We start from the raw sequence: 19,707 nt of genomic DNA on the forward strand, positions 1-19,707 counted from the left end.
ATTATCACGTTGTAGGTTTTTTTTCTTCTATATGAAACGACGTGCTAATTGTATCTAACCTGTCACACAACACAATAATAACTCTAGTTTAAAGAATAACAAATACGTTCACACGAAGCAAAGTGGGTCAGTTACGTTAGAATTCAGAGATGGTTAAGCAAAGCTTAGTTTGCCGTACAACCACCACCACCACGTAGATACAAGCCACGCGGTCGGTGACAACACGTACAGCTGATTGACTGAAGATATCAATCTCTACGAGTACCTTAGTTAGGTGATTGTCGTCAAATGTTACGACAGCAAACGAGTCTAACAAATAATACGAGTAAATTATTACACTTTATTGAAGTTAGAACCGGCTGATATAAAATGCTGTTTTTAAATACAGTGGCAATATTGCAATTAATCGAAACACAAATGCTCGAACTTAGAAATAATTAAGTTTAATTTGAAACATCACATTATACAAAAACATCACCTTTAAGAGATGTCAAGATAAAATGTAAGTGTACTATAATCGTAGTTTATGTTTAAATAATAACAATGAAATATTATGACGTTTGGGGTAAAAAAAACAAGTTTATTCACAAACTCTATAACACTTGAATTCACGGGAATAATTATCTTTAAAAGTGGAGCTATTTCATCATCAAAGCATACATTAATTTAAATTATTTTATTTCTTTCACTATTCAACTACACACGTCATGTGTGTGTGTGATTATTTCGACTATTTGGTTTCCATGGGAACTTGAAAACTGTAGTTATAGGAACAGCAAAACGAAAGGATTAATTTAAGCACAGTGCAATTAAGCACAGCGCAACCTTAGTTGTTAGTTGTTTTTTTTTCTTTTAAATGCAGTTAAAAGTAATCGAATAAAAATGTTCTGGTAACATTTTACCTTTTTCGATAAATAAATATATTTGCTAACCATAATGTGTAAGGTAGTGTATTAATTCAAATTATGGAGACAATAAAATATTTATTCAGTCAACCTTCCATAATCAAGAACCTTCTTACTGCACACACGATCTCGGTTTTACACCAGTACGCTCAACAAACTTCATTACAAGATACACAGCTTCATAAAACATACCGTAAATTTTATAACTCTTACAGAAGTTAAAAACAACGATTCTATACCAAAAGAATTCTGTTTCAATATGTTGTTCACTTTCAGTTGCAATTATATGAGGCTAAAAATAAAACAAAATCCAAATAGTTTGACATTTCAAGGATGTACTGTGATTAGAAAGAACGTAAAACTCAGAAGAAAAAACAACTTTCACGTTAACTATAATGATTTATTTTATGAAAACAGGTTTGTTCACATAAAAAAGGATTTTTAAAGGGCATAAATTAAAAACCTAGCGCGGTTTTACATCAATTACGATAAAAAATTTACACTTGCCAATAGTGTGTCTTAGCAGTCACGATGCTAGAGATCCATTGTTTTGTTTCCATATTGATATAATAAATATTATATTATGGGCATTACATTATGGACATTAAGCACTACTATTACCATAAAGCGCCGGCATGGCCGAGCGGGTAATCCGAGGGTCGCGGGTTCGCATCCCAGTCGCGCTAAACATGCTCGCCCTTTCAGCCGTGGGGGCGTTATAATGTGACGATTAATCCCACTATTCGTTGGTACAAGAGTAGCCCAAGAGTTGGCGGTGGGTGGTGATGACTAGCTGCCTTCCCTCTAGTCTTACACTGCAAAATTAGGGACGGCTCAGGTTTCTCTTCCTGGTTGGGGGTTGTGCAGTAGGCTAACAATCTGCTCACTTAAAAAACCAGCCTGTTAATAAATCCGCAAGCGATTGCGGCCCTATGTTCCTTCATGGAATCGAGTAGTAATAATAAATAAATAAAATAATAAATATAAATTACCATAATATTTGTCATTTAACAAAAGAAACAAAATAATATCAGTATCAGCTGTAATATAATAAATTGAGTACATCTCATAACAATATAATCCACATATCATTTGTAAATAATAGTATGTTTGTGTTGGAATCATTAATGGTATATAAACACGAAAAGCAAGGTTTGAGAATTTTCCAAAAGAATGTAACATTAAAAAAATGTAATTTCCCACCAGATGTCAGCATGGAAATAAAACAAAAAATATGTAAAATTGAAGTTTTTACCAGATGAATCAATTTCCTCAAAACAAGAGAGCAACTGAGAACTTGCTTATAAATGTAGAGCACCCACCATATCCTTTAACTAGTTCACTATGCCTAACTGAAACTTATGCTTATTAATTAATTTACTGCTGACATTTATAAATGTGCTCTCAGAAGATACCACAGATGGGGAAGTTATACAAGTAAATATGAAGCCTTAAAACTGATTTGTTCTAAGCCTATGTAACCTAAAATACACTTATCACAGTATGGAAATAGTAAAAGTTATGAGAAACTTTCTGTAATAGTTACCCCAAGACCAAAATAGAGAAACAAAAATGTGAAAATAAATTCCTCCAATAATATAAAAATTCTATCAAGTGAAATAAGTTCTTTGAACTGACATCATGTTATTGACATAAAAAACTACACTTATAAAAACAGTAGCAATGTGTATTTGCACACACCTCTGAAGTTATTGAGCTTTCGAAAACCGTAAGAACAAGACATCATAAAACATCTATTTCTAAATAGATTTTGAAGAGCACACTGAACTGTTTCTTTTCACACTTTGAGAACCTCAGTGAGAAAACTTTGTTAAAATTTGTGGGCAGGATTTGTTAATTTCTCAATGTTCAGGCATAAACACACTATTCCTAAAGTGTCAAAATAAAAGGACCGATTTCAATGTTCCACACACTGTAGAACTGTTGTAAATACGTATTAGTAAGTTTAAAGTTCTTGGAGAAACCACTAGGCCACAAAATTGAAAATGCTAATGCTTCTCTAAACCATAAAGTATCTTGAGTAATTTCTCCATACTATAAATTTGTTTAAAAAAAAAAATCAAGAATGAAAACAAACAAACCAGTATTTAAAACTTCCATCTACATTGATGATACATTAATACCATCAGGGAATACTTCTATCTTCAAGATTCTGATCTCTTGAAGTTCCTTCTTTAGAGCATATGATTCATTTCTTCTCCCTAGGCTGAATTCACAAAATGAAACTTTTGCCTCAGTATCAACTGTTGTAATGGGTTTAAAATCCTCAACAGGGTAACTTAAATATCCATTCAACAGGTTGTTTTCTTTGCCATTAAATTTATACAGCCAGCCACTATTTTGTATTTTTGCCTCTGCTTTTCAAGTGAGGCTAACAACAATGATGATTTTTAACACTGCATACAAGTTTACCCAGGACTGAGTCTTTAGAAACTATGTTTAGTTTTTTTCAAGTTATTCAGCCACATTATACCCACACTGAAACCCAAACCCAAACTTTAATATCATGTAATCTCTTCATTGACTAACTTCAATTACTCTACTGATTTCCACAACCATAAAGAGAACCACTAAAAAACATCACATTAATGATGTACATGTTTTGCTCTGACTTAACCCATCTTATAAAAATGTATTCCACATCTTATTCACAGTGATACTGTAAATAATTAACTATTTCAATATAGTACAATTTTACTGCTTTACTATCATATCTAAAACAAAAAAAAACGAATCACTGTTGCCCTGTTGTTTGTTTTGTTCCAAAAATATTTTACATTTTAGTAAACAACATTAATTAAATGTCACGTCATTGATCAAAGTAACTAATTCACTGTTTGTTTGTTTTTACATAAGAACTTAATGAAAATGAAGAGCTTTCTTGTCAGTGCTTCCACTTTTCTTTTTAGTAAGCACTATATGTCTATTGTTGGAGATTAATTTTACCTTTGGTGATCTTACTAGCCTATGGAAACGGCCAATAAATTTTTCAATTGTGTTCAGCATTCACAAATAATACCTCCCGAACTGTAGTATTTGCAATCTATGTGCAGAACATTCAAATCTTTATGAGTTATGTGTATTAACATCAGAGATGATGCTTTCTTTACACCACTAATATCATTTACTTGTTAGATCCAAACAGTTGTCTATTTAAAAGAAGTCTTGACATTCAAACAAAATAGCAGTCACTTTTTGTTTCAGTTACATTCTTTATAATTTCAGCAGAAATTGGCCAGGTTTTGATGAATTAAAGACTTTAATCCACTAGCAACAAGTTTGTTCTTTCTTCCTTTTACATTATTAATTCTCCTGGTTTCTTAACCTATCTATTTCAAACTTCCTATTTTTCTGATTTTTAAATATATAAGCAAGTAGTATTAATCCTTGAATTAGATTGTAGATATTTAGATTTTACAATATTTCAATTACTACTTTGATCTCTATAGGAACAGTTATCAACGTCTTTCTTCCAATAGTGGTAACAAATTGTCACGATCAGCTCATAGTAATGTTCTTAATCACTTATAAGGAAGTTGTTGAAGGATAAGTTTAATGCACAGTTGTTGATTCCACATAATCATACACTGCATTACGTTATGTGTTCACTTTATTACAGCTCTGTCATAATTTACAGTGTACATCATTTATCTTTATATCTCATCCAACAGAGCAGTTTCTTATCCTCAAAGATAATGTCTGGTTATAAAAAAAGTGGCTTCAGCAAATAGTTTTATTTTCAAAAGAAAAGATCTCAGGTAGATTGTTTCTGGCTGACTTTATTCCTTTAACCAACTAACACATGTAATTTTTTTTATTTATTTATTGTAGTCAAAAATATAAAGTTCTTGCTAACAAAGTTAATTTTACTGAAACACATTTTTTTTAATTTTTAAAATGCCTTGTTTTCTTACAAATGAAACCCTTTTTACCAAGAGGAACTCCACAATTTATTAGATTATTCCATCTAGATTATTTAAACATTTTCCTGTAATATGAAACAGAGTAAACAACAATCATCCTAACAGTCACCCATTTGAACAAAATTTTTTTAAGTTACATATCAGCTCCTTCCAAAACTTGAATCATGACATCACTGACTGATGAGTCATTGTAGAACAATAAAAAAATATAACTTTTAATGAATGATAAATATTATTCAGGCTTCTCTATATTTTATAGTAAGTGTTATTATTATGTATAGGCTTTTTAAGTATGGAGTAGTATAAACAGTTACTTGTTTATCACTCAATATGTTAACTTCAGGTTATTTTTATACATCTCGCAGTACTCTCTTCTATTGTAATTTTCTTGCTTTTTTGGAGAGGCCAAGAAATGAAAGTGGTCCATAAATCTTGTAGAGATAGAGTTAAATGCAGACATTTAGAATTCTATTAGACATATAGTAACTGCAGTTTAGGAGGTACAGTTGTGTTTAAAGTAGAAGTCTAGCTAAATGCTGTTGTCTGAAGTACTCTACCATTAGTTCAATGGCATTCTAGTAGTTTCACTGTGGTGCCTTTTTTCTTCTTCTTCTTTAATTGTTTCTGTGGCAACTCAATTTTCCTTAACATTTCCTTCAGTGATATCTGTACTTTGTTGAGTATGTGCACATTTGATATAAATGACTTCAGGAGAACACTGAACTTAAGATATGTATACAGTGTTAATTTTATTGCCCCTTCAACAAAATTAGTTTTGTTTTTTTCCAATTCAGTACATCCATAATACTTCTCAGAAACTTCTTTTCTGGTTCTTTTCTTACCTTTTAAGTTACATTTTTAGATTCATCCGTTATTTATAAGATACAATTTAAAGAACTCTAACAATATTTGGTTATTTACTCTGTTAGGTTTGGCTCTTAAATGAAGTTTAGGGATAAATGCTCTTTCGTGTCCAGTTCATTACTATGGGCATATAAAGAAAGATTTGAAAGTATATTGAATAAAACAGATAAACTTCTAAGACTAGCAGTTAATATGCTGTGATACCTAAATAATAATTTGGATATTACATTATCTATGTACTTCAAAAAAAATTCTGCTAGTTACGTTTTGCTTAATTATCTTCAATAAACCATTTTTATTTTTCTAATATGACATATATATATAAATATACACCCACTGATAAGTATTCTTTCCCTTATATTACACTAACAGTTTTTCAATAATCCACAAAACTGCATATAACTCATATTCAATAGCCTCATAGTAAACAAACTCACTCACCATTACAGTAATGGATATGTGTGTACAGTTTCATTACAATCTATCTAGTAGTACTCAAAAACCAAAGATATAACATCAACACGCGCACAACCAACAACCAGAAAAATATCTTATGTCACAGTATAGGGTGAAATGAGAAGAAAAAACACTTGTGCCTAACACAAAAGTACCTATCCTTTGTTTAAAAAGTAGTCCCAGAGAATATAATGCCTTCTTGTTCAATTCTGTTATTTATGATTAAGTCAAATGTTTGAAACAAAGAAAATGGTTTTATCATTGTTAAAAACCAAGCAAAAAGTTAACAACATCTAATTACACTAAAATGTATCTACCTTCTCCACTTTACTTAAAATGGTTCAAGAACAGTGTTTCTATGCTATGGCATGTTTTCCAGAATAAATGAGGTTGGTAAAAATTACAGGCTACCTGATAAGTTACAAAAGAATTTCCAAGTCTGAAATGCCATACCTCTGTAGAAGTAGAAACATCAATGCTATATTGAAAATTACATACATATGGAAATCTGTATAGCATTTGCATGTTCAAGACTGCTCACTAACCAAAGAATCCAACATAGTTCCACTAGGACTGTCACACTTCACTGCCAAAACACATACAGGTAGGTATTTGTGTATCTGTAAGAGGGAGTGTAAATTTTCTTTGTTTTAACACACATAAAAACAAGGACAGGGTTGTTTTTTAATTGCAGCCTTGATGAAACAGCACTTATGTCATGGATCCTCCCAATCATTAAACACCATTTCCACATAACAATGTCTAATTTAAAAAAAAAAAATGGAAGAAGGTCAAAATATTTCTTTTACTACTAACCTAAACACCTGTTCTGGTAAACTAAATTCCATTTCTGTGTAAAACTAAGACAGTAAATACCACTTTTTTTATGTATAATAAGAAAAAAATTAAATATCTCACAACAATCTAAAGTGGTTAGAAATAAGCTATTGACCATAAACTTGGTTTACACATTAACAGGATTATCTAAGGTTTTAAAAAAATCAAATACTAAAACATTTAATTATTCAAAAAACCATTTCTGAAAATTAGTCTGACTTCAACCTGGTTTAGTGATGAAATGCCAATGTTTTTTTGGGAGAAGTTTACCATGCATTGTGCAAATAAGAAAGAAAACATAAAATGTTTTTCAATTAACAATACTTGAAAGCCAGTTTTTACTCCAACAAAAACCCTAATGATCTATGTAATATTTGACAATCACTTTCACAGACTGCTCCATCAGAGTTCCTGCAGTGCACCAAGGTACTAAAACATCAAACTAGCCATCATCTTGGCTTCCATTATAATTATCAAGAACAGTATTAAATATCAACCCCATATCACATCCACTTCTACTATAGTCATCTGCTTCACACTGAATTTGCTCTTTAACCAAGCAAAATCATTAAAATATGGTTTAAATTTTCAAAACATCAGATTTTGAAGTGCTAATATTTCACTTTTATGATTTAAAAATTATTTACATTGGATCTAAACAGTCCAAACTAATACAATACAAATATTGAAACAACTTTCAAACTGCATGTCAAAAATGGCATATTCTGATGAAAGTTCACTGTTATTTTTATGTAAACATGACTAGCAACTTGAGATATTTCAGAACAAACAATAACTAGAAGTATATAAATTAAAAGCACTTATAAAGCACACATGATGTCTTTTACAAAATATTTTAGTGAGGGATGAAATGTATTAGTTATTATATTTCAGATAGTCCAATAAATAACAATTTTTCCGGCTGTTTGCACACAAGCTATGTTAGTTTTCACTTGAGAGTAACTTAGAAATACATATATAATCTTTCTTGTTTATCAATAGAGAGGATTTTAACATTTTTCCCTTCTGTAATTCCAACAACCTCCTTTTCATTTCACATTCAAACTCCCAACTTATTCAAACATAATAACCGCCACAAACTTTCTGATGACATTTTTGCTCCCTGCTTAAATACAGTCACTGTTGAATCACAAAAACTGGATATATATATATATATATATATATATATATATATATTACCATCATAAGATTATTCATTCTTGGATAACAAACCAACCAAACTTTAAATATTCCAGGCATTTTATAATTTTCACATTCAACATACATCTCTTGATTTTCATGAGTAATGTTTAAAAACCCTCAGTGTCCTAACTGTAAAGCAATTCATTTTTCAATAGAAAACATTTCTCTTTCCTATCACACAATTTGTTACAGTATTTCCAATACAATTTTGTCCAGTTTTTCACCATGTATCACAAAACACTGTCAACAGTGTTTGAACACTTAATAACAAACCACTATAAGAGAACATGTGAAAGTACTATGAAGTTTGCATCACCTCTCCTTTGTTACTGTTCTTGTTATCAGTTTACATCTAAAGCAAAACTTGTTTCTTACTGGTTTCTTTTCTGATTTGATAAACTCCTTGCAGAATATCTTAAATCTAAAGAATTTTTTTCAGTGATTTACTATCAAGAATAAATATCACTGTTGATGTGTCAGTTAAAGAAACAACAAAGTTAATTTTGTATTAAACTGAGTCTGTTGAGTTGTTACCTCCTTTTCCAAATTCACTTTGCTAAATAAATTTTGCATCACTCATTTGGCCAATATTCTTGATCAGTTTATTTATCATTGCAGAAATAGCTTAAAACACATTTGATACCTTGACTCGATTGCCTTTACTTGCTGCAAATATGATGGTAATGCTGTAATTAATTATATTGTTACCAAACTTTATCCGACTATGAATCGAACCTGGAAAAATGGTCCCAAAACGGATGAACCGTCATATTAGATTTCAGTATTGATAAATCAAATGGTTATTATTCATTTCTTACTGAAAAAGTAGTGAAAGTATAATCTTCTTGCCCACATAAAATTTTATGTTACATCCTTAATACAACTTTGTTTTGATGTGGATGGTAATTCATATTTCATACACATAAGGATGGGCTCTCTTAAAGAGACACTGAGCAGCATCTTGTTTGTTTTTAGTTACTAAGACATCATTATGGTATAAGTTGTGACATACAGTTTTCCAAACTTCTTTCCATAAATAATATTGTTATCATGGATCCTTTCCAACTTCTCTTTTTAAATAACTTTTCATTGAAATATGTAATTTCAAATTTCATCTTATAGTCAGTTAGGTTAATGATAAATCAATTTTTTTTTAAGTGACTTCACATCATGCTTTAAAAAATTATTGTTTGTGTTTGTTTTCTTATAGCAAAGCCACATTGCTGAGTCCACCGAGGGGAACTGAACCCCTGATTTTATCATTATAAATCCATAGACTAAAGAACCAGTAATCATCCCCAAATCTCAAATAATAGTTGTCTAATTACCAACCCCCTAAATGCATTTCAAATGTTTGTTTTCAGTAAGACTATGTTTTGTCTGTTATTTTCTCTACACCAAATGTGTGGGATCTGTCAATTTGACTAACCTCATAACCATCATAAAAAAATAGAAAATAAATATAAATTCAAATTTTTTTCATGATACAATGCTATAAATTACAACATGGATAATATAAATGTTTACCCTAAGTAACTGAAGTTTCATAATAATATATATTTATTACATTGACGTTCCAGTTGTGACTAGTTAGCATTATGTAACTTGTATTGACATAGTGCACATGCTCTCATGGTGCAGTGTCTAATGATATAAAATTGACCTTTATTCTTTACAAAATGATGCTATCTTGGCTGTTTTAATGGACTAGTATTTTGTAATATACAGTCACATTTCAATTATTATAAATTACATATGCATATAGATTATGACCACCTAGACATAAGTTATGAAACTTTTCTTAAAATATAGAACAATAAAGAAAGAAGTAGAGCAAACAATTATTTCTTCTAACTATGACATTTGACTTCAGTTGTTACTGGACATAGGCTGCTAAGCCTTGTAAAATTTTGCATGTGAAGGATATCAAATAAAAAATTTTTTCTAGGTTTTATACATACAGTTGAATAACCAAGAAATTATATAAATAACTACACTTATATCATAGAATTCCATTATAATTTATTAAGCTTAGTTAGGTTTCTTAAAAATAGGAAACTTCAAGCAGACTAGACGCAACCCTACTTCCTTGAATCAGAAGAACACGGTAGCTTTATCAAAGATTAAATGGTTGATAAAACCATTCTGGGAACGTTCTAAGTTGGTGATTGGTTATTCATGTCCCACATTGTAGTAAGAGTATACAAGGGACTGTTTCAAAAAATGGAAAGAGTTGAAGAGGGCCACCATGTTTGATTCAGTACATAAGCTATAAGTCAGGTTCTTGTTTTATATCTTGTTAATATTATTAATTTGAGTTCTTAATTTGTACAAAATTATAGACTTAGTATTTCAACATCACAAATATCTAATTTTAAACAGTGCTGTATTTAACATGCTACTTGACTGATTACAGTAATTACTTTTAAATTAAGAAATTAATTCATATATATTACTAAAGTTTGAATTATCTACAATTTAATTCCAAACTTGTAAAATAAATTCATAAATTGTAACTGAATCAAATTTTGAATGCAAGTCAACAAATACATTGACACAACCTTTGAAACCTGATCTGTTGCAAAAAGGTTATAACAGAAAACAGCACAGAAAAGGCAATCAACCTTTCACTAGAAAATGGGAAATACTCCAGATGTGTCATTGAACTGATCCTCATTAAGTTAAAACTAAGGATGTAAAAGGTAAAGAGACTAGATCTGCTCAGTAATGAATATTGGCCAAAAATGCATACCACAAGTAATTCTCAAAAAGTGACATGTATACTGCAGGGTAAAAATACAACCATTACAACTTTTTTTTTAAAACAGGTACATTCAAGATTGAATTAAACTTTTTCATAATGTACTGAATAAACTGGCATAAAAACATATTTTACAATTTAAATTTTAATAACTAGGAAAAATAGTCAATCTTTCTCATCTCATAATATCTCACACTTCAATTTCTTCCTTTTAAAATACTTTAACATCAAAAAAGGATGAGGCTTAGAACCAACTGGAAACATAAACTATGTATACTGATAGACTAGAATAAAGCATAAACCTACCTTCTTGAATTACTGAAAGATAAATAGATATGGGACAACACCAGTGAAGATTCTCACATTTTATCATAATTCTAAGTGACATTATCTATATCACATGTCCCCATCTCATGGCCATGTGTAAAATCTAGAGAAAGAGCAATTTCTTGCAAATAGAAGTTTATTACAGTTATTTCCTTTGGAATGCAGATGGTGATACTTGCACCATGTAAAATGTTTAATCTCATTACAGCTTAGTTGGAAAACCAAACATGTAAGGTATAGTATAAAGAAAACATGTGATATTCATTCAGTTCCAGTTCAAAAGTAGTTACTCTTATGAATATGTCGTGTATAAAACAAGTGATCTGTTGAAATGGGAAAAGAACAATATACAGATTTGATAATTTCTTTCTCTCCTGGTAAAGCTTGATGACTACAGAGTATTTTTGAATTTGACTTCTATTTAAATATTCATGGTTTTCTAATTTGTTCCACACCCCTGAAAATATCTAGGAATTGCACTGTCATTCTACATGCAAACCACTTTCATATATAAGAAATATGAAAAAGTAGGACAGTAGATAAGACTAATAAGTATGTCACAGTTAGCATTGATTGCTGTTTTGCTTCATGGTATCATTTGACATAATGACCATCAAAGAATGTTTAAAACTGTTGATCTGCTATAAGAATCAGTCAGGAAAACTAAAATTGCTTGGCTATTTTTTCAAGTGCTCAAGACTGTTTCAGTATTATACTTTTACTAGAAATTATATATAATTTGTGATTTATCTATATGTTCAATAAACAAGTTCTTAATATAATTATAAATATTTTGACCTTAATACTTTTAAGATGATTTAGTTTTATGTTAATAAACACATATGACTAAAGCTTGCAAAGCAACCTCAATGGTATCTGTACAGAAAATTGTTAAAACAATTGTTCAAGATTCATTTCTGATAATATGAGGTATTAGAAACACCTTATCAAGACTCCACGTGTCCAATATTACGTAAAAACAGAAACAGCAAAGCATTAAGTAGCAAAAGCTCAAAGCTCCTGTATCTGAAGATTATATACATATTTTGCCTTCTGAAACACATAATTGTGCAAGCTGGTACATTTTCATACATAGGATAGAACATCTATATTAAATGCATCATTTATGCTATTTAACAGTGTTATGGATACTCTTTACTTCATACTCTTATTCCATATAACTTAGAGTGTTTGCTTTATTTGAATGACTTACTCACAACTGAAAATAAGAAACAAAAATTTCAGAGCACATAACTTCAATTCACATCCATGAACATTGTATTATCCTACACTCATTATATGATCACATGATAGTCCATGAATACCTACAAATAACCATACTCCCTCAACTTTTAAGTTTCTGTTATGTTGTTTTTATTATACATTTTACTTACACACATTTTCACAAAAACACTGAAATACCAAACACACATATGCAGACCACAAATGTCGAAAGCAGAGGTACATTTTACCAATGTTATAAAATTTTTACTTGTTTTAACCTCATAGCTAAAACCAAACTATCTACTCTTCCACTTCCTCTCTTATAAGATCTTAAAAAATGGTTATATAAGGTTATTTGGAAATGGGTATAAAAGAAAGACTACTGAACTACATGCAATTGGCCAAAAAGTATGTTTGTGTAAAAAAGGCAATATTTGTCAGACAATTCTAGCAGACAGAGTTCAATAAGATCTTCTGCTGATGCAATTAAGTTTCCAAGAGACAACTAGGAGCGAACCAGAATGCAATGTGGTACTAATGGCGCAGATTGCAAGTACATACATAAGACTACACAAAAATGGAGAGAAAAGGCCATTTCTTTGAAGAGAAAAAACCTTTAACTCATATTAAAAATTGAAGACAGTGGTATATTTTTTTCAGTAAACAAAATTTTACATAAATTTGAGAATAAGATGCATAAACACTGGTGAAAGGAGCAATAAGTACATGCTGAAATTTATGTCAAACTTTGTTTATTTGAAGTTGCTAGTCTGAAGTTAACAATGCTCATGTTTTACAATCAATTATGATGGTGTCTACTATGACCCCTTCAAAACAAAAATCTCTGCCTGCAACTTATGTCAAAATATGACTTTTATTATTTATATGTAAAAATATATATATAAAAAGGTATGTTAGATTCACTTGAGAGAGTTTACTTACAATATAAACAAGTACCAACACCCATACAAAAAACAATTTTATATCACAGTTAAAATTAAAATAAAGTTAACTAATTCTGGTTGATTACTTGTTAAAGCTGTTAATTCATCTTGTAAGTACAATATAATGATTTGTCTTTCAAGCTCAGTACAAACATTTATATTCAGGTAAACTAGTAGAGCAAAGAAAAACTATTGTGTTTCTCGTAACATGCAAGTGACCAGGTAGCCAGGAATCAGCCCTCGGGCTTGTGCAAGCAAGACAATATTTTTAATAGACCTCCAGCACTATAGAATATTGCTGTCTATAAATTGTATATGTATCATTTTTCCTGTACTTTAGTTTGACTCTACATATATTCACTTATGGTTTTGGGAAAAATGTCAAATCCATACCTTCATACTGTAATAGTTCATAAACTTTATTTTACTTTAATGTAAATGTACTGATCTATTAAACTAAGTTTTTTTCTACCATTAAAAGTTTGGTTTGTTTTGAAAAAGTTCACACAAAGTTGAGGTTTTTGAGCTTAACATACCAATGAAGTCAATTATTTTGTAAGCGGTATTACAACTTTAACAATGGTTTATCGGATTCGAACTTTTTACATCATCAGAAACAAATGAGATAACCAATATTACATTTTACAATTTTCTAAACACTCAAGAAATCAGAATTTTTGAAAAATTTACGTGTGTATCTGAATAAATACACTAAGGTACAAACAGAAATTAAGATCAGTATCTTGTAGTATACCATATTTAATACTTACTACTTTGAATAACTTGATGATTTTATGTAGTAGCATAGGAATGAACATTTTGTTTCATAAAATATTCATATGTTGTAACATTATTTACAAAGCCAAGTAAAAGAATAGGTACTTGTACATTTTTTTATTATTTACTAAGCCATCTTCCACACATAATGCAACAATTAGTTTTAGAAAATGATTACGTCTTTTAATATTTTCTGAATAACTGTTCAAAAAATTCTAATACTCAAAATAAAAAGTTTACACCATGTAGTTATGAATAAATCAATTATTCACACATATTTACCTAATTTCTATCTTGGGTAGAAAGACATCCATTACAAACATTCTTATTCATTTCTGAGTATATACATAAAACAGACAATCACATCAAGAGTATATGGGAAAGAAAACAAATTTCATACCTGTAATTGCCGAAGGTAATAATCCACCAGAGTCTTTAATTTCATCAAATTTAGAAAATATAGTTTGCAACCTGAAAAACAGAATATTTACATACAGTAAAATCTCTTTCTAGTAACTTTTTACAACTAAGTTATAAAAAATTGTACTTTATGCACTGACTATCTTACAGCAGTTACTACAAATATTCACAATGAGGTGAAGCAATATTACTATTTGTTTCTCAACCATTGTTTTATTTCTGCTTTTCACATGAAACAACCCACTTGAATGCACTGATTAGTTTAAAGCACAACTGTTCACAATGAAATAAAATAATGCTCAAATAAAAAAATAGACAAATCTCTCTACAATTTAAAGATGAATAATTATTAAAAGGCCAATCAAGCCTGATAAAAAAAAAAATCCAGACCCAAATGTTATCCAATAGGTTCAACTAATTTATTTCATTTTTACATTTACACTTAGGTGCTACAAGACCGACAGTAATAAACCACAAAGAGTTACCATTAGCCCCTTATTGTTGTCTTCCCATGAAGAAAAATGTTTTGGTAACTGGAAATTTTGTTATAATGTTGCACTTTCTCCTGTATAGTTAGTAAAACCTGTCTAAAATCACTTACACAATATTTATAGGTTTACTACTTCCCATATGCATGTAGGATGTACATCCTTGTGCAAATTAATTGAAACAAATGATCATTTTACAATATTTTCAGCATGGTGGTCGGTGTAGGCTCGCTAGACCAGTTGATTTCCTTTAATAGTCATTTTTTCACACAGACGGCATCAGTAGCTGTGTTTTGCAGTAAAGTCGATCTATTTTTGGGATATATGATGAAATTTTGAGAAATATTACGTCATTCAAAATTGCGTTAGAAGAGCAAGGAGACCAGTCAAAAAACAACTTCTTACTAACTCAATGAAGTAAAAACAGTATCAATGAGGTCTGAAATACAAGAACTGGACGTAAGAATGATGGAGGAAAGTGTTATTCAGTGACGAGACTCATTTCTTCGTACAGGGTCAAAGAAGTCTGCATGTTCGCAGATCTCCAGGTGAGAAACTTCGAGAATCTCACATCAATCAGTTCGTAAAACATCCCTTGAAGAAGATGTCTTGGGGCTTTTTCAGCTACTATGGCATAGGAGGCTTACATATCATAGAAGATATGATGTGAGAACCACCATACATCGAGGTTTTGCAGAGAAGAGTCGTTCCAGAATTGAAAAAGATTTCCAGATGGATCTGGCATTTTTCAGCAAGATCTGGCTCCGTGACACACATAGAAACTTGTGAAGAATTTTATGACTACAACGCGAATAAAGGTGCTGGACTGGCCTGGAAACTCTCAGGACTTAAATCTTATTGAAAATCTTTGGGCGATTTCTAAAGAAAGACTTTCAGGAAAAGACTGTACTACAAAAGATATGCTAATTGAGGCCATAACTGAGATGTGGTACCGCTGATACAAAAATTAGTGAAGATTGCAGTTAACTCGTGGACTTGATGCCAAAGCAAATGAATGATCTTCTGTAAAATAAAGGCGGTCATATCATGTATTAATTTGTAATTTTTGGATTCTCAGAAATAAAATGCAAAAAATTGAAAAAATCATAATTTTCTGTCTTGTTTCAATTAATTTGCACAAGGGTGTACTTTACATGTATCCAGTATTTAAAATTTATCTGGAATAATTCTTGGGGTTTCACTGATACATACTACTTGTAGAAGTAAAAGCCCCCCTTTTTTTTTTAAAGTTTATCAAGGCTAATGAATGTTGAAGAAAGCCCATAGGATTTATATGAAAACTTCTGTGAAATCATGTAATCCAAGACAGGTCTCCTTAAGAGAAATCAGAAGTGTTACAACAGAGAATAAAGAATTGCAATGGATTATCTAATAGTTACTCAATATCCATTGAAGAAGCCTTATGTGAAATTCACCTAGATGAACAAGAAATTCCAAAAATGAAGAAACAAGATGGCTAGATGTTCCATATCTTGCAGATGAGCATGGGAATATTAAACCTGACTGATTAAAGAAATAAAAATGTCTCCAAGATGTATAAACCAACAAAACTAAGTCAGAAACAAGCTGGAATACTTGAAAAGTCAATTCAGACACACTGCCTCTTAAAGGAAAAGTTACATGACTAAGAAGGAGACCTTCCTGAAAGAAGCAAGGAAGAGCCAGCCATCTATTTTTTATTGAAAATAAAATCAAAGAATGTGAATGTTGCAAACATTCTGTTGAGTACAAAATAAACTGAAGAAATACCAAAGTGGAAAGCTCAGAAATGGTTTACCTGACTCCAGTGATCAAAATGAAGGAAACAAGAAGATGGAACAAGTGGACTATGGATAAAGACCTTCAAGATATCATCCATAATCCAGGGAAAATGGAGAAATAGGAGGAAATACCTCTTCATCTTGAACCAATAGGCTACCAGGTAGTGGTTGAGAAAAGAAAGACTGATGATGAGACACCAGTCCCAGTCTTTTTGAGGAAAACAAAAAGCCTATTGTTTTAGAGTTATAGATTATTAAGTAACCATGAAACAATAAGTTGTTCACTGATGTAAGTTCAACTTTTTCTATAAAAATTCATACAGAACAAACAGTGCAGTATTCTCAGAAAATGTTAAGTATGTCATATTATTAGTTACTGTCAATGAAATATTCTGTATTTCAATAGTTTTGCAAATTTTACTTCATGATGTTGTGTGATAAAGGTGATGTTAGTGATGTTAATTTTGTTTTATAAGATATTAAAATAAAATAACTGATAAATTATTTTATATAATTATTGTAATTATTTTTGATAACCAATCGAGTAACACAAGTACAGGTATGAAATAAAAGTGTGTAGACCTGTGATATCATTGAATTGGCAGACTTAACCAAAATACTAAAATAATTCATTTTAGTTTTAGTAATTTTCAAGTTTTTCCTATACAAATGTATCAATCATGAAACATACTCAGATTATTATGTATTTCTTCAATGATTACTTTCATGAGAATTGTTTTATTAACACACTGAAATTAGCAAAATCAAAAATATTTATTCAATGGAAACAGAATAACTAACAACTTAAGGATTTTAAAGCTCTAGTAAAAGGCAGCCCTCCATCATGAGTAGGAAGACAAGAAAGATTGTTGCTTAGAACCCTTACATTCAACACAGACAAGAACCTACCTATTGTTTGTATAATATATTATAGCTGCCTTATGACTGCTGACAATGGAAGGTAAACAAATAAATCAACACAGACAAAACGTTTTATGCATAATGTGTGCACAGAAGGCATGCTAAATCTGCAAGTTAACCACAACGAAGTTTTTTGGCACTAATTTTTTTTGTTGTTGTTATCCTTATCCTAGTAATATCCCAGACTTTTCTTGGTTTTTGCCTATAAAGTGAAATTGCCTGATGTTTCCTATACTGGGAATACAAAATATAAAATTCACTGGCTTTTGCCAGTTTTCCTGAGCTGTGGAAACCACATTAGCAATCAAAATAAAGTACCATGGTGCATGGGGAAAGTAGACTGAAGACTGAAACATAAAAATATATTTTATATCAAACTATTACTTTCAGAGCAAATGCTCTTTCTTAGATGTGTATGAATATTCAACTTAAAACTTATTTGATTATGAGAATTGTATAAAACATTAAAAATTCTACAAACAAACAAATTATTCATTTATAGTATTGTTGTTTTTCATTCCTCACTTATTTTCATTATTTTAAAGTATTTTTTTCATATTTAATTTTGATCAGTTAAATTTTCTGTTTGTATAATTTTAGACATAATATACTCAGGAAAGGCATTCACTCAAAGCATTACGTAATTCAATAAAACAGTTTTTAATCTCCAACCAACTTTCTGCTTGTGTAACAACACCTCCGTAATTTCTGTCAAACCAAAAGTATGTTTGTTATTCTGTATTTTGAATATATCATTCATCCCTAGACCAAAGATTTCAAGTTATGGCCACTAAGTTTTACAAAATGTTTAAAGAATCTAATCAAAAGATTGAGACTCACTTCTGAGATGGTAAATTGTGTCTTCTGATAAGATCTTGACGTATCTTCTCTCCTATATGTTTGTATATTGTTAGCAGAGTTATATTTGCTGACTCTCGAACCTTAGAAACATAAACAATGTTTTTACAAAGATCCACCACAAATTGATTGACATAAAATTCATAATTATTCTTATAATTATATTACAAATTATATATGTAAAAGAATTACATAAACAAATATGGAAAAAGTTAGAAACTGTCCTTATTTACAAGATATTTCATATTACAATGACAAAAGATGTGTAGATGTGCATGTTTTTTTTCAGGTCACACATAAATTTGATTTTGAAATCTCTATCTTTTGATATAAATATAAATCAAAAGAATTAACTATTAATAATGAAAAGAGGTAAAATAAAATATGATTATCAAATCCATAAAAGAAAGGATTCAAAACTAAAAAACAAATGTGAAAGCTCTTAGTTATCTTCACTTTGAAAAAAAAAAGAGAGAGAGAGACCTGATATAAGCATAATTCAAATGGTATGACGACTTTTTAATACAGTGACATCTTCAGTTCTTTTTGTCAAACTTTAATTTAAAAAGTTAGTATTTTTTTAATAGAATAAAAACTTTTCCCACAAACTAGAAGGAAAAAAAAACGTTTAAAATTCAGTGATTACAATGACAAGCCTCAGAAGAAAACCATTCTACACATTATTTCAGCACACTTCTTGGAAATGTTTGGAAATTTCAGCCACTTATCATGCATTTACTTCAGTGCAATTTTAACAAATTTGTAAATACTCTATTTTAAAAACTATCTTATGGTCACATACAGCAACACAGAATACAAGTGTGAAATCTGTTTTTCTTCAAATAAATTTGTTTGCAGGATAAAAAGAATAAAACAAACCTGGGAATTAGGATCTCCTAATAGCTTTACAACAGATGGCATTAGTTTTGATACTGTTAATGACTGTGCCCCACATCTACAAAGAAAGTATATACATATATCTAAAATTCATACCCAT

The 19,707-nt window shown here is 30.2% G+C and overlaps 1 protein-coding gene across 12 annotated transcripts in view; it reads right to left on the reverse strand.

The window, feature by feature from the left end:
- Positions 1-19,707, reverse strand: part of LOC143249773 (CLIP-associating protein 1-B-like) — a 179,180-nt gene that overhangs the window by 110,504 nt on the left and 48,969 nt on the right. For all 12 annotated transcript variants that reach the window (XM_076500167.1, XM_076500171.1, XM_076500162.1 and 9 more), the window contains 3 exons: positions 19,590-19,665; positions 18,693-18,793; positions 14,643-14,713 (listed from right to left, as the gene is read on the reverse strand). In XM_076500167.1, coding sequence (XP_076356282.1) covers positions 14,643-14,713; positions 18,693-18,793; positions 19,590-19,665 — 248 coding nt within the window. The remainder of the gene's footprint in view (positions 1-14,642; positions 14,714-18,692; positions 18,794-19,589; positions 19,666-19,707) is intronic.

Source organism: Tachypleus tridentatus, chromosome 4, assembly GCF_004210375.1.
Source record: "Tachypleus tridentatus isolate NWPU-2018 chromosome 4, ASM421037v1, whole genome shotgun sequence".
NCBI classification, from domain to species: domain Eukaryota; kingdom Metazoa; phylum Arthropoda; class Merostomata; order Xiphosura; family Limulidae; genus Tachypleus; species Tachypleus tridentatus.